The sequence below is a fragment of the Hibiscus syriacus genome, unplaced genomic scaffold (assembly GCF_006381635.1).
Source record: "Hibiscus syriacus cultivar Baekdansim isolate YM2019G1 unplaced genomic scaffold, ASM638163v2 tig00113721_pilon, whole genome shotgun sequence".
NCBI classification, from domain to species: Eukaryota; Viridiplantae; Streptophyta; class Magnoliopsida; order Malvales; family Malvaceae; genus Hibiscus; species Hibiscus syriacus.
Genome location: NW_024063468.1, coordinates 214,936 through 228,205, shown reverse-complemented (window position 1 = coordinate 228,205; position 13,270 = coordinate 214,936). Strand labels below are relative to the sequence as shown.

General features: G+C 34.2%; 3 protein-coding genes across 3 annotated transcripts; 1 reads left to right on the top strand and 2 right to left on the bottom strand.

Annotated features, from left to right (window-relative positions):
* Window positions 1–4,703: 4,703 nt before the first annotated feature.
* Window positions 4,704–7,671, bottom strand: LOC120186912 (autophagy-related protein 13a-like). The gene is made up of 4 exons (XM_039190742.1): window positions 7,523–7,671; window positions 5,838–7,332; window positions 5,554–5,732; window positions 4,704–5,160 (listed from the first exon to the last, which is right to left on the bottom strand). The coding sequence occupies exons 2-4, from the start codon at window positions 7,191–7,193 to the stop codon at window positions 4,845–4,847; spliced, it is 1,851 nt and encodes a 616-aa protein (XP_039046673.1). The 5' UTR covers window positions 7,194–7,332; window positions 7,523–7,671; the 3' UTR covers window positions 4,704–4,844.
* A 2,053-nt stretch (window positions 7,672–9,724) lies between these two features.
* LOC120186930 lies at window positions 9,725–10,905 on the top strand. Its single transcript, XM_039190751.1, has 2 exons — window positions 9,725–9,814; window positions 10,396–10,905. The coding sequence occupies exons 1-2, from the start codon at window positions 9,725–9,727 to the stop codon at window positions 10,903–10,905; spliced, it is 600 nt and encodes a 199-aa protein (XP_039046682.1).
* LOC120186929 lies at window positions 10,262–13,152 on the bottom strand. Its single transcript, XM_039190750.1, has 3 exons — window positions 10,828–13,152; window positions 10,546–10,712; window positions 10,262–10,458 (listed from the first exon to the last, which is right to left on the bottom strand). The coding sequence occupies exon 1, from the start codon at window positions 13,150–13,152 to the stop codon at window positions 12,649–12,651; it is 504 nt and encodes a 167-aa protein (XP_039046681.1). The 3' UTR covers window positions 10,262–10,458; window positions 10,546–10,712; window positions 10,828–12,648.
* Between the last annotated feature and the right edge of the window lie 118 nt (window positions 13,153–13,270).

The window sequence follows — 13,270 nt, the reverse complement described above, 5'->3', positions numbered from 1 at the left end:
ATACATACATACATACATACATACATACATACATACATACATACATACATACATACATACATACATACATACATACATACATACATACATACATACATACATACATACATACATACATACATACATACATACATACATACATACATACATACATACATACATACATACATACATACATACATACATACATACATACATACATACATACATACATACATACATACATACATACATACATACATACATACATACATACATACATACATACATACATACATACATACATACATACATACATACATACATACATACATACATACATACATACATACATACATACATACATACATACATACATACATACATACATACATACATACATACATACATACATACATACATACATACATACATACATACATACATACATACATACATACATACATACATACATACATACATACATACATACATACATACATACATACATACATACATACATACATACATACATACATACATATGGGGCAAGATCTAATTACCTTCCGTAAAACTCTTGCGTTTGGTTGGATGGAATTCCTTGGAATTGGGGAGAATTGAAATCCAATTTCACTACTTTCTCATGTTTGGTTCAAGTTTTCCAAGGGAATTAGAATCCCTGATGGCTTCAACTTTTCATAAAATGAGGGAAAGTGAATTTCATCTATTCTATGATGGAATTCAATTCCCTTGTTGGAGGGAATTAAAATTTGACCATACTACCCTCATCAATCTTTTGGTAACTTATTCATATATTGAATAATTTTTTTTTTATTATTTCGGGTCGGGTCGGGTTTCTAATTCATATATTCGGGTCGGGTCGGGTCGGTTTTTTTAAGCGTGATATCCGGGTCGGGTTGAGTTCGGGTTTAGGGTGAAAATACCCGATCCGAAAATATATATAATTTTACCTTATATATTTAGGAATAATTACAATAATACCCCTCTATATATAATTTTTTTCAATTAAGTCACTATTTTTATTGAATAAATTTTTTTTATTATTTCGGGTCGGGTCGGATTTCTAATTCATATATTCGGGTCGGGTGAAACTTTATTTTGTTCGGGTCGGGTTTTTTAAGTGTAATATTCGGGTCGAGTCGGGTCGGGTTTTTTTAAGTGTGATATTTGGGTCGGGTCGGGTTCGGGTTTAGGGTGAAAAAAACCGGACCGACCCGAAAAAATATATAATTTTACCTTATATATTTAGGAATAATTACAATAATACCCCTCTATATATAATTTTTTCAATTAAGTCAATGTTTTTATTGAATAAAAATAATTTTTTTTATTATTTTGTGTCCTGTCGGGTCGGGTTTCTAATTCATATATTGAATAAAAATAGTTTTTGGTAACTAATTAACATGCTCCGATTGGAATGTATCGAAATATTGCTCTATCTTTGGTAACTTATTAACATATTTTGATTGCGATGATTTTAACTTATGATGTTTATTAGTATGATTTTTATAATTTATTGAAATGAATAATCAATCAATAAAATGAAAATTTAATATTTTTTAATTTTTTATAATATATTACTACATGTAAGTTGTAAAACAAACTAAAATAAAGTAAAAAACAAGAAGGGTAATTATGTCATTTTATATTATTGAAATCAAATTCATCTGACATGTCTGCGAACCAAACATAATATGGAATTGGATTCCAATTCTATTTCCTGCCAACCAAACAGAATATGGAATTAGATTCCAATTCTTGACATATTTCAATTCCTTCACAAATTCCAATTATCTCATAAACATTCCAGCGAACCAAACGTCACCTTTTAGTTTTATATCTTTTTAGAACTATTTGACATGAAAAGATGTTCATTCGGGAAAAAAATAAGGAGTTAATCTTAACTTTTGATTTCTTTGAATCTAACGATCTAAAAAAGGGTAAAACTGAAAGAGTTTTATACAATGTGAATGGATTATAACCCTATGTATATTTATATATAATTTTTATTTTTACAAGATAAAAATGAATTTAATTGAAAATATAAAAAAAAATATTATTATAATTATTTTTAAATATATAATACATGATTATACTATTTTATCGAAATTCATCGTATCAAAACCACGTACCCATCCCATAAACAAATTCATAAAAATATAGAAAACCAAGGATCGATGTACAAATTATTCCTAAAATTTCTATGGCAAATTCAACATCCAGGTTCGAATAATTTGTTTCGCTTAAAGAAGCTGTGATTTTTTTTAGCTGACCCTTATTCCCATATGTAATGGGAGAGGTAAGATAGTAGGTTGTCTTTAACACTAGATTGAGAGCAGCTTCCGTAAGAGACTTCCGAATTATAAAATGTCCTCCATAGAACACGATCCCACGACCCAAGGTAAAGAAGCTGTGATTGTTTGGAGAAAAAAAAATGGTTCCTGACAAGTGGACAATGATGGATTATTCCTTGAAGCTCGAGTAGGGAAGAACTATCTGCATATGGAAAATTCTAAAGAAAGAATTACTAATAAAAGGTTAAAAAATGATACAATCGAAGTCTTAAAAAATAAATTAACAAAATAGATTTAATATTATTGGAAATGTTGAATTAAATGTAATATATTGGGTTGTAAGTATTTTAAAATAACTTAAAATGATTTAATCGGATAATTTATGTTGTCGGGAAGTATCGATACTTTTTTTTAATAATATCGATATTTTTGAAATTTATAACATTTCATATCATAACCTACTTTTCAGATAGCAACCAACTTAATTTGTTGCCGTGTGAATGAATAAGGCAACTTCAACTTAAAATCTGATAACATTTTAAGGCGTAACCTAAAATGTTAATTATAGTAATAACATTGACGGGTTATAAATTATTTTGTGACCGTTAGAAGGGTAACATTTTAAATTTCAACCTATGTTATATAACTGGATAACTTTTCTAGTTTCTACATAGAATATTTTGTGTTGTAAACCGGTTACATCGATACTTTTTCTCCAAAGATTCATATTTTTTAATTTTAAAAAAGAAGAAAAACGAGAAGGCCGTAAAAGTATAAAAAATTTCACATATATCAATAAATAGGGAAAATATCGAGTATTTATAGATAACATAATCGGTTTAGGGAAGAGAAATGTCAGAATCAGAGAAGGATAAGGAGTTTTTGTCTTTGGAATCCGTTTTCAATCTCATCAATAAACATCAATACTGAAGAACATAATTGAAATCACAATTTGAAGAATAGAAAGGCATGCTCGTTAAATCCTAATTTGTAATTTCAAATAACGAATTTGAATTTAGGGATTAGGGTTTAATTTTTAGGGAAAAGATGTAATATAATAGACCGATAATTGTATAGATTGAATGAATGAAAAATAATTGAGGTTAGTAAAACAAGTAGAATGTAACATTATAGGTTGTAAATAACATTATAGGTTATACATAATAGATTACTATAATAATCAGTTAGGACTATAATCGGTTATCAAAAGTAGTTACATTTACATTTATATAATTGTTTATTACAACATATATTGCTCAAATCTATATTTGTTATGAATGAAAAGAAAGAAGAAGAAGACATCACGGGAACAAAAAAACGTGAAAGAAAAATATGAATGACATGCTAATTATTCTTTGTGAAGATGACTTCGAGGATCAAGAGATTAACGAGACAGAAGGAAGACCTAAGCAATTAATGGCCCTATATATGCACTTTTAGTAAGTAATCATGAATCTGTCTCATGCTTGTTTGAATGATGGTTATTGATTAAAAGTATTCAAGAAGTTTATATTGATGACAAATTTGAAATGTTTATAGTGAGTGAATGTCAACGGTTTAAGGGAGATGAGAATAAAAATGTTGGTTATGTATGTAAATTGAATTGAGAAGGTTATAGAGATGTATTATAAACATATTGATAAAGAAACGTTGAATGCATGTGAGAAAAGAAGCGTCCGTGAAATGAAATTTGATGATCGAAGAGGAGAAAGAACTTTATGTAAAATTGCTAGAAAAACATAAAGAAAAACCATAAAGAAATATATAATGCATGAAGGAGTTCACATGAAAATAAGATATTCCTTATAATTTCAAGAATGAATAACTAGTTGAATTTGTAACTTTCTTTTATAAAGGTTGTCTAGAACGATACATTTTTTTTTTGTTTTTTAATAAATGTATGAAGTCTCGACAAGATGTAGTTTGATAAGATTGCAATTAATTTTATTAATAAAAATATTAACATTATAGATCGCAACCTATTTCTTATTAAATCATGATATTATCGGGTGCAATCACATTCTTATATATATTCACAACATTTTCAGTTTTAACTTATTTTCTTATCGTCAGAAAATCCAATCGAAGGCTTCATCAGCTTATACTCTGATAACATTTTAGGCGCAACCTATTTTATTATTAAAAATATTTAGATTCCATACTGCAACATGCTTTCTAAGTGAACCACGACATTATTTAGGACAACCGTATTTCTTATATATGTTCATATCGTTTTCCATTTTTAACTTATTTTCTTATCGTTGGAAAATATAAGACTATGTCAGCTTAAACTTTGATAAAATTTTAGATTTTGAACATGAATTCAATTACTTCAAAGTACCAAGAAAAGAGGATAAAAGAAAATGGAGAAATAAATTTTGACAAAGTTGACAAATTTACGAGTCAATTTGTGTTCTAATGACCAACTCCATTGTAGCAACTATTTAAATTATATACATAATGCGTAATTTTAAGCTAAAATGATGCATTAGCGGCTGTTGTATTCAGCACCAGTTGCCAGCCGTATGAGATCATATCTTCAATCCAGAGCTACTTCTTTCCCTCTTTCCGAACAGCCTGAGTTGCACTCTTTGATAGTAGTAGATCCTTCATTTCTCTGTAGCTGTTGAGCTCCTCGAGCGCATCTGCTGTTTTACGCGGCAGAAAAAACCCAGAAGCGACACCAGCACCTCCATCGTATTCAGTCTTTAACGAATGAGTCGAATAACAACTCGAGTCTTGCCGGAGAGGTGGTGCCGTTCTGAGCATGTGAACGAGAATGCCAACAGCAGCATCTTGTGATTTCTTACCAACCAGATTTGACTGTGCAGTGAATTCTGAAGCTCTTTTGCTCTCTGTGTTCCGACTGTAAACACCCATTGCAGGCACAGAAAGAAGCACACAAAATATTAAGCCAAAAGAGAAAGATCACATCTTACATCAAATTCTAACAACAGAAAAAGTCACATGATGAATCGATTTCGATCAGTAAGAAGAGAAACTGTCATGTTGTCAGTGTTCTCCTTGGCATCTTCTTTCTAATGACATAAATGACCTATGGGCTATATAGGTCATCTTCTTCTTGTTTTAAGCACGTTTACTTGCCTTAACCATGCTTTAAAAATGAAACCTTTAGCTTTACCAATATAACATTATCAGGCTTAGGAACAAAGATGAAAACCCGCAACATAAGCATCTAAAAATTTTACCCTTTAATAGCATCTATGACTAGAAACAGATATATTTGAGATGTATGTACCTAGATGAATCAGATACATCGACATCATCAACATCGAAAGGGCAAGAGAATTCACAATCATCTATGTCATCCTGGAAAGATAATCTACTAGAGCTTCTAGAGAAACCAATACGTGGTGAGCCACTAGAAGATAGCAATCCCGAGAATCGACCTGAGTCATCTTTACTATCTCTAACCACCTGAGAAGCAAATTAGTACTGTACTAATCAGCACAAGAAAAGATACAATGTTCTCTAGAAGGGTAAAACTTTCAAGTAGCAGGGAACAAAAATTTAAGGCTATACCTTTGGTGCGGAATAAAGATTTGACAAGCCAGAAGGAGACTCTCCGGCCCGTAGACCTTCTATTTTCCTGTACGATCGAATCCCAGATGGAGATTCTTGAGATGAGGCGTCATGCTTTGAGCTTCTAGGAGACAAAGGAGGAAGGGAATGCCTATTTGGATCAGATGAGTTAGAAGAAAGATATCTAGTACTCCTGCCAGTTAGTGGAATGGTTACAGGGGCAGTCTCAGAACAATGACGAGTAAGCAAAGGATTAGCACCAGATAAGTATGTTGGAGTTGATGGGGAAGCAGATGTTGAGAATGGGGGTGATAGCTTATACTCATCATAAGCAGTAGCCTGTTGTAGAGTTGACACTCTATGATTTTGAATTCTATTACCGTATAAATCAGTAGGCGGAGATGTAATATCATATGGCTTGCGAGATGTACAATATGCAGGTGGAGATCCTGCAAGAGATTGAGTTTTTGTAGGAGGGAATCCTCGGTGAAAGCCACTAGACCAGCTGTGCGGGCGTTGAAATGGAGCTGAAGATGGAGGTCGCAGTCCTGTGGATGGGAAGGATGTAGCATGAGCACCCGTCTTCGAGGAAGGAAAGGATCTCATAGGATCCGTGGTAGGGCTACCAACATAGTCTGTTATAATCTTTGGGGGCAAAGACACCAAAGGTTCGAGGTTGAAATCAGATAAAGTTGCACGGTAGGTCACGGACACACATAAGCAGCCTGGAAGAGCCTCAACAGGAGTAAAGCTATATTCTTTCATTCCATCCTCCTCTTCCCTAGAGAATGGATGACTAAACGATGAAACCTTGTAAACAAGATCGAAATTATACGTTTGGCTCAACAAACTTAGCTGCCTACAGATTCTATATGCAGGGAGAAGCCTCATTTGCGAGTAAAGAGATCGCAAAAGTAAGATGCACTTCTTATAAATCTTCTTGTAAAAAACAGCAGCATCAGCACCACTAGGAGTGGCAAAAACCCGAGGGCAATCGTATTGAACAACCCATCTTTCAATAACAGTCTCAGTCGAAGGGCCAGCAGCTGCAGCCGACGGAGCGTAGAGGTTATCCACCGATGAGGAACAAGAGCCATGGCGAATCAGTATTATGTCGATTACCATAGGATCCAAGAGATTCCTAAGGGAGAAATTGAGATTCTCCAGAGCCGGGGGACGATCTCCCAAAACTAAATTGAACCATTTGTCGGTCTTTCTCACCCGAGAAAGAGAAAGCGATTCTTGCTGTTGGCGGTGAAGAGAAGGGACCCTGGAGTCCAAAATAACGTGCAAGATCTTGGAACGAAATTGGGAAACAATCTGTTCCAATTTCCCAGATTCCCGATCCATTTCCATGGCAAGCAATCAGTCCATCCCCAAACAAACAGGCAAGTATTGCGACGTATCAAGAAAAAGAGCTGCGATTAATAGACGACAATGAAATCGGAGAAAGGAACCTCCTTTTCAAATTTCAACTCTGACCCACCAACGAATACTGATGATCAAAACCATTCATACATTACCCATTAATCAATAATGAACCAGGCGGTAAATCCAAGGATCCATAAATTTGAAAGAAAAAAAAAACTTACCTGCAAATCTGCAAAAAGGGCAAAGGGATCCCTAATATGGACAATGGGATTAAGGGGAAGAATAAAGGGTATAAGAAAATAGAATTTACTTACTAGTTTGAGAGGAGAAGAAGATTGACCATTGGCGTGCGCGAGATTTGCAGTCAAAGCTAAAGGAGACGTGACCAATGGCAATGGCGTAAAACGCAAAGAAGGATGACACTTTACAAAAGGATTTGACAATGGAGAAACGAACGGAACTAATCTCCTAAAGCATCCACGGAACTAAATAAAAAAAATTGTTCTTAGTCGTACGAGTATTATTATAGCGTATAAAAAACGAATCTATTATTGTTATGAAAATGATTGATTATATATAATTGTTTCATAAAGGAATGGGTTTCAGACTTCTACCTTAGACAAGGTTTCCTTTCTTTGATCATCTTTATCCTAATTTTATCATCTTTTTATTTATTTATTTAAAAGCCTTAATTCAGTCATAAACCTTCAAACTGTACTTATCTTTTAGTTAAATAGTTCATTAATCAAATCAATTTGTCGAGAGTAAATTTATAAATATTTTAAAATCCATATAATTTAAACATTTTAATAGTTTCATAATTTTTCATATTTCTATAATATTTTTAAAATTTTAACACGTTATCTTAATGTTGGAATTAATAATTAGACTAAGGTGGCGTTTGGTTGGCATGAATCCCTTGGAATTAGGGGGGATTGAAATCAAATTCCACCACTTTCCCATGTTTGGTTCAAGTTTTCCAAGGGAATTGGAATACCTCATGGCTTCAATTTTCCATCAAATGATGGAAATTGAATTCCATCCATTCTATGATGGAATTCAATTCCCTTGTTGGAGGAAATTAAAATTTGACCATACTACCATCATCAATCTTTTGATAACTTATTCATATATTGAATAAAAATATTTTATTATTATTTCGGGTCGGATTTCTAATTCATATATCCGGGTCAGGTCGGGTCAGTTTTTTTAAGTGTGATATTTGGGTCGGGTCTAGTTCGGGTTTAGGGTGAAAAATACCCGACCCGAAAATATATATAATTTTACCTTATATATTTAGGAATAATTACAATAATACCCCTTTATATATATATATTTTCAATTAAGTCATTGTTTTTATTGAATAAAAATATTTTTTGTATTATTTCGGGTCGGGTCGGGTCGGATTTCTAATTCATATATTCGGGTCGGGTCGGGTGAAACTTTATTTTGGTCGGGTCGGGTCGATTTTTTTTAAGTGTGATATTCGGGTCGGGGTCGGGTTTAGGGTGAAAAATACCCGACCCGACTCAAAAAATATATAATTTTACTTTATATATTTAGGAATAATTACAATAATACCCCTCTCTATATATATTTTTTCCAATTAAGTCACTGTTTTTATTGAATAAAAATATTTTTTTATTATTTCGGGTCGGGTCGGGTTTCTAATTCATATATTCGGATCGGGTGAAACTTTATTTTGATCGGGTCGAGTCTCGGATGGAGGTTCCCTTGTTCTCGGGTCGGATCGGGTGAACTAAAAACCCGACCCAACCCGACCCATAACCATTACTAATTGGGATGATTTTAACTTATGATGTTTATTAGCATGATTTTTATAATTTATTGAAATGAATAATCAATCAATCAAATTAAAATTTAATTTTTTTAAAATTTTTATAATATATTACTACATGAATTTATAAAACAAACTAAAATTAAGCAAAAAAAAAGGAAAGACAATCATGTTATTTTACATTATTGAAATCAAATTCATCTGACATGTCTGCGAACCAAACAGAATATGGAATTGAATTCCAATTCCTGACAGATTCCAATTCCCTCAAAAACATTCCAACAAACCAAACGCAACCTAAGTGATTATAGATTTATAGTTTAGGTAGGGATAACAACTAGAAATGAGAATTAAGATCCAACCTCGAAAAAAATATATCAAAATTACTGCACTCGTGTCTCGAGCTCATGCACATGGCATCTTATAACAAGAATTGAAACTACTTAATCATAGGTAAACTTGTTTAATGAAAAATTCTAAACAGCAAGAAATAAAAAGGAGAAATCGTTTCGTTGGAGAAGATACGAACCACTCCCGTTCCTGGACGGTGAAACGGCTCGGCGATAGTAGCTCACCGTCGTCGCCCTTGCTTCTCTTTAAGCTCTGGGTCCCTAAAGACAAATAGTAGACCAGAAGGTGAGAAAGTAGCTAGTGGTCAAGGGAAATGTAAGATCATCCTACTCGGAAGATAGAATCAAACCTCTGGCTATGATAAAGAATGAGTCGGGGTCCAGGTGGTATTTTCACATCTCTAAGTGCACTGAAACACAACATGTCGGTTGAAAAGCAACCAGAGCATGGCTACACAGTTCAAAAACTATTAATTTGAAAGTTGAATCGAGATAAAATCCGACTGCGTGCCCGTCGGTGAGCAACGGCAATGTGCTATCTGTTAACAAGCCTCCCTTGAAATTCTTCTCGTAGTTCTGCAGGCCGAGACTACTTAACATGGATCTTGTTCTGGAATACTACACATCCTCAACAGGGAAGAGAACTTATTAAATAACTTTTTAAATTTAAATTATTCTAATTAAAAGTTGATATATTATTTTTAAAAATCACATATTTCATTATAAAAAGAACTATTACATACACATACTGCATCTCAAATACTATATTTTTAACGTGTTTGATTAAATTTAATATTATATAACTAAATTATTCGAACAGAATATTATATAACTAAAAAAATCTAATTCAGCATGATATGACATAATTACATTAAATATAAATAAATAGAAATAATTACTTCACATGTCCCCAAACTATAATCATTTTAAAATTGACCTTCAAACTTTTAAATATTCTAATTTCAATCTCAAACCATGACTCTCTCTCTAATTAGTCCTCAAACTTTTAAATGTTCTAATCATCATATTCCTTTTGAAGCGGTTCAGTGGAGCCTGCCTCCCTCTTGATCCTTTAGTCAAGCTCAACGTGGATGCAGGTTACCTTCAAAATTCCAAGAAAGTCAGTTTAGACTGTGTAATTAAGGATCATAATGGACAGGTGTTGGGTACAAGTTGCAGAATCACTTACTCGGTTCAATCAATTTTTGCTGCCGAGGCAATTGCTTTCCCGCATGGGCTCCAATTTGCTCAAGATATGGGCTTTTCTTGTTTTATCATAGAAGGGGATGCTCGAACCATCGTTCGAAGAGTTCAATCCACCGAATCTAATCTCTCAGATATCAGATCCCTCGTAATCTACATAAAAGAAAAGAATGAGGAGTTTAGGGAGTGCCATTTCCATTTTATTCCCAGACATGCAAATCAGGTAGCTCACGCTTTAGCAAGCAAAGGTTTGAGGGAATCTACTGACCTGTTTTGGGTGAAAGATGCTCCCCCATCCATCCTCAGCCTAGCTGCAGCAGACCCTCGCCATCTTGAACCTCCTTGACAACAGGGAAGGTCGTTTTTTGTGAAGAATATCATACAAGGAAAAGAACTACTCATGATTGATAAAAAAGAAAAACATACCATAAACATAGAATTATTAAAACAAAACAGAACAAAGATTTGATATAGAAAAAGAATAAAAAATGCAAGTGATCAATAACAAACGTTAAAATTGGTGTCGTCACCTACCGAAGAAAGACGAAAAAGAATGTGAAGAATTAACCCTAGTTTTGGTAAGTGTTTGGTTAAAGTTAATATCAAATTACTCAAAATAAAGTTCAGCCTGACATCACATAACTCAATTAAACTAAATATAGAAAAAATATTAGTACAAATTATATAAAGAAAGCCAATATTTAAGAAGCAATCCATAGGGCTGCAGTTCCCAGTTACATCGATATTTGATGAGCAAACGATGGAACAAACATCAGTGTAGGACTTCCGAGCCACTTGAATGTCTCGGTTCAGCTGAAACCGAACCACTTCACCGGCAATTTGGTTAGCCGTAACAATTTAATTTGCCGAGACGAACAAGCAGCCTTCCGATAAGCAAAACCCGATGCTCACAGGCTCATGAATGGCAGCCTCGGGTTCTTGGCTGGTTCCAAAGTAGAGACCAAAGGTTTCAAGCAACTGATCCAGTAGAATTGGAAAGATGTGCTAGTTCATTCTCGACTTAAAATCAAGCAAGAGAATCAATAATCAACTTGCCTTTAACTCCATTTGCAGTTGGTAAACCATGTTCAGACCTCGAAAATATATTCAGAAAAACGACATCATGAACTCATGTCTGCAATCAGCCAGGCAGACACATCGGTTTACTCCCCACACAGAAGCTGCAAAAACATGGCAACTGATACAAGTCGACACATAGCAGTTTCCACGAGATGAACTCAAATGGTATACCTTTACATGATAGATATAATTCTACCTTGCCACTGGCTGGGCGGCCTTCCAATCTACGGGAAGTCCACGGCATGATGCAGGCATAACACGGCACTTTTACATCTGGTTTCGCTATCCAACACAAGGAATGGAATTTTTCACCTGCATAAGAATGATTGAAAATAAGGAAGTCAGACATTTCAATTCAAGAAACCTAGAAATGGAAAAGAAGATACATTCAAGATTGCAAAAGCATATTTAAACTTCCCGAAATTGCACTTTCGACCCCTGCAAAATCAACACATACTTCAGGATCTTATAGAAGAAATCAACAAGTACAAAACGAGAGTAAAATAAACTAGAAAATACAGAACAAATGACAAATAGCCATGTCATTTCTCTTCAACCTGCATTCAACTAGTAAACCAACAAGGCAACAAGTTATAAAAAGCACATCAAAATGTATATAAAAACCATGAAAATATAGAACGCATAACAAATAGCCATACATCCACAAACGCACATGTATGAATATTATAACGATTCAATTCCTATTAAGAACCTAGAAGCACCCTGTATCTGCCAAAATGGGTAAACCTGAGTATAAGAAGAGTTAGAAAGAAACTAAATTAAACTCGAGTTTCACACCGAAGCTAGGAGGAACTAAATAGCATTAGGCAAAATAACAAATAAAAGTGTTCTTTTTCCCTATAGGCCGGTACGTTCACCAACATCAAAGTCAATTATCCATTTATCCATCCGAATAAGTTTCAATGGAACACTTAAAGGGAAACAAAATATAGGAGTCTTTAAGGTTAATAATAGGATACTAGATATGTAATGTAAACGCTAATCTAATCTAGCTTGTATCCATCCCGTCTCCAACTTGGCTGCAGATTGGACTCACAGCAGAGAAAGATCTCTCGAAAGGAGACGGATGGAACTGCACATCACGTCTGCGCTTAAAACAGCAGCTATCGGAGGGCGGGGAATTGTCCGCATTGAGCTTCCTCCGGACGCCTCTGACCGCCTGTTCCTCGGCTTGAGTGAGGGGAAAGACCTGGCGGCTCGCCCGGCAAAGGGAACTATGGTTATCATACAAAATTCTCTGGTTACAGTTCTTGTCACAGATGTGTGTGATCCCTGTTAGTTTGCATCGATACATGTTGCCACAAACATGCTCATTTTGACATTTCCAATCGCAATTGTGAACAGGAATAGGACCGTCACGGCCCAGAATAGTAGACATATAAATAACATTTGCAGGTGCAGAAGCCATGGTTTTGCCGTACACCTCGATTGAAAGTCTTTTTTTTTCAAGATGAAGAATCCGCACCAAACGTTCTTCTGCAGAGCCCAACATAAGATAAAAAAATGGGTCAACTCTCGTCTCTTGCTAGCTAATTGCTAGTTGCTACTACTAGCTTTTTGGATCAAAATTCTTCACTCAAACGACTCCACCAGCTAAAGATCAAAGAAAT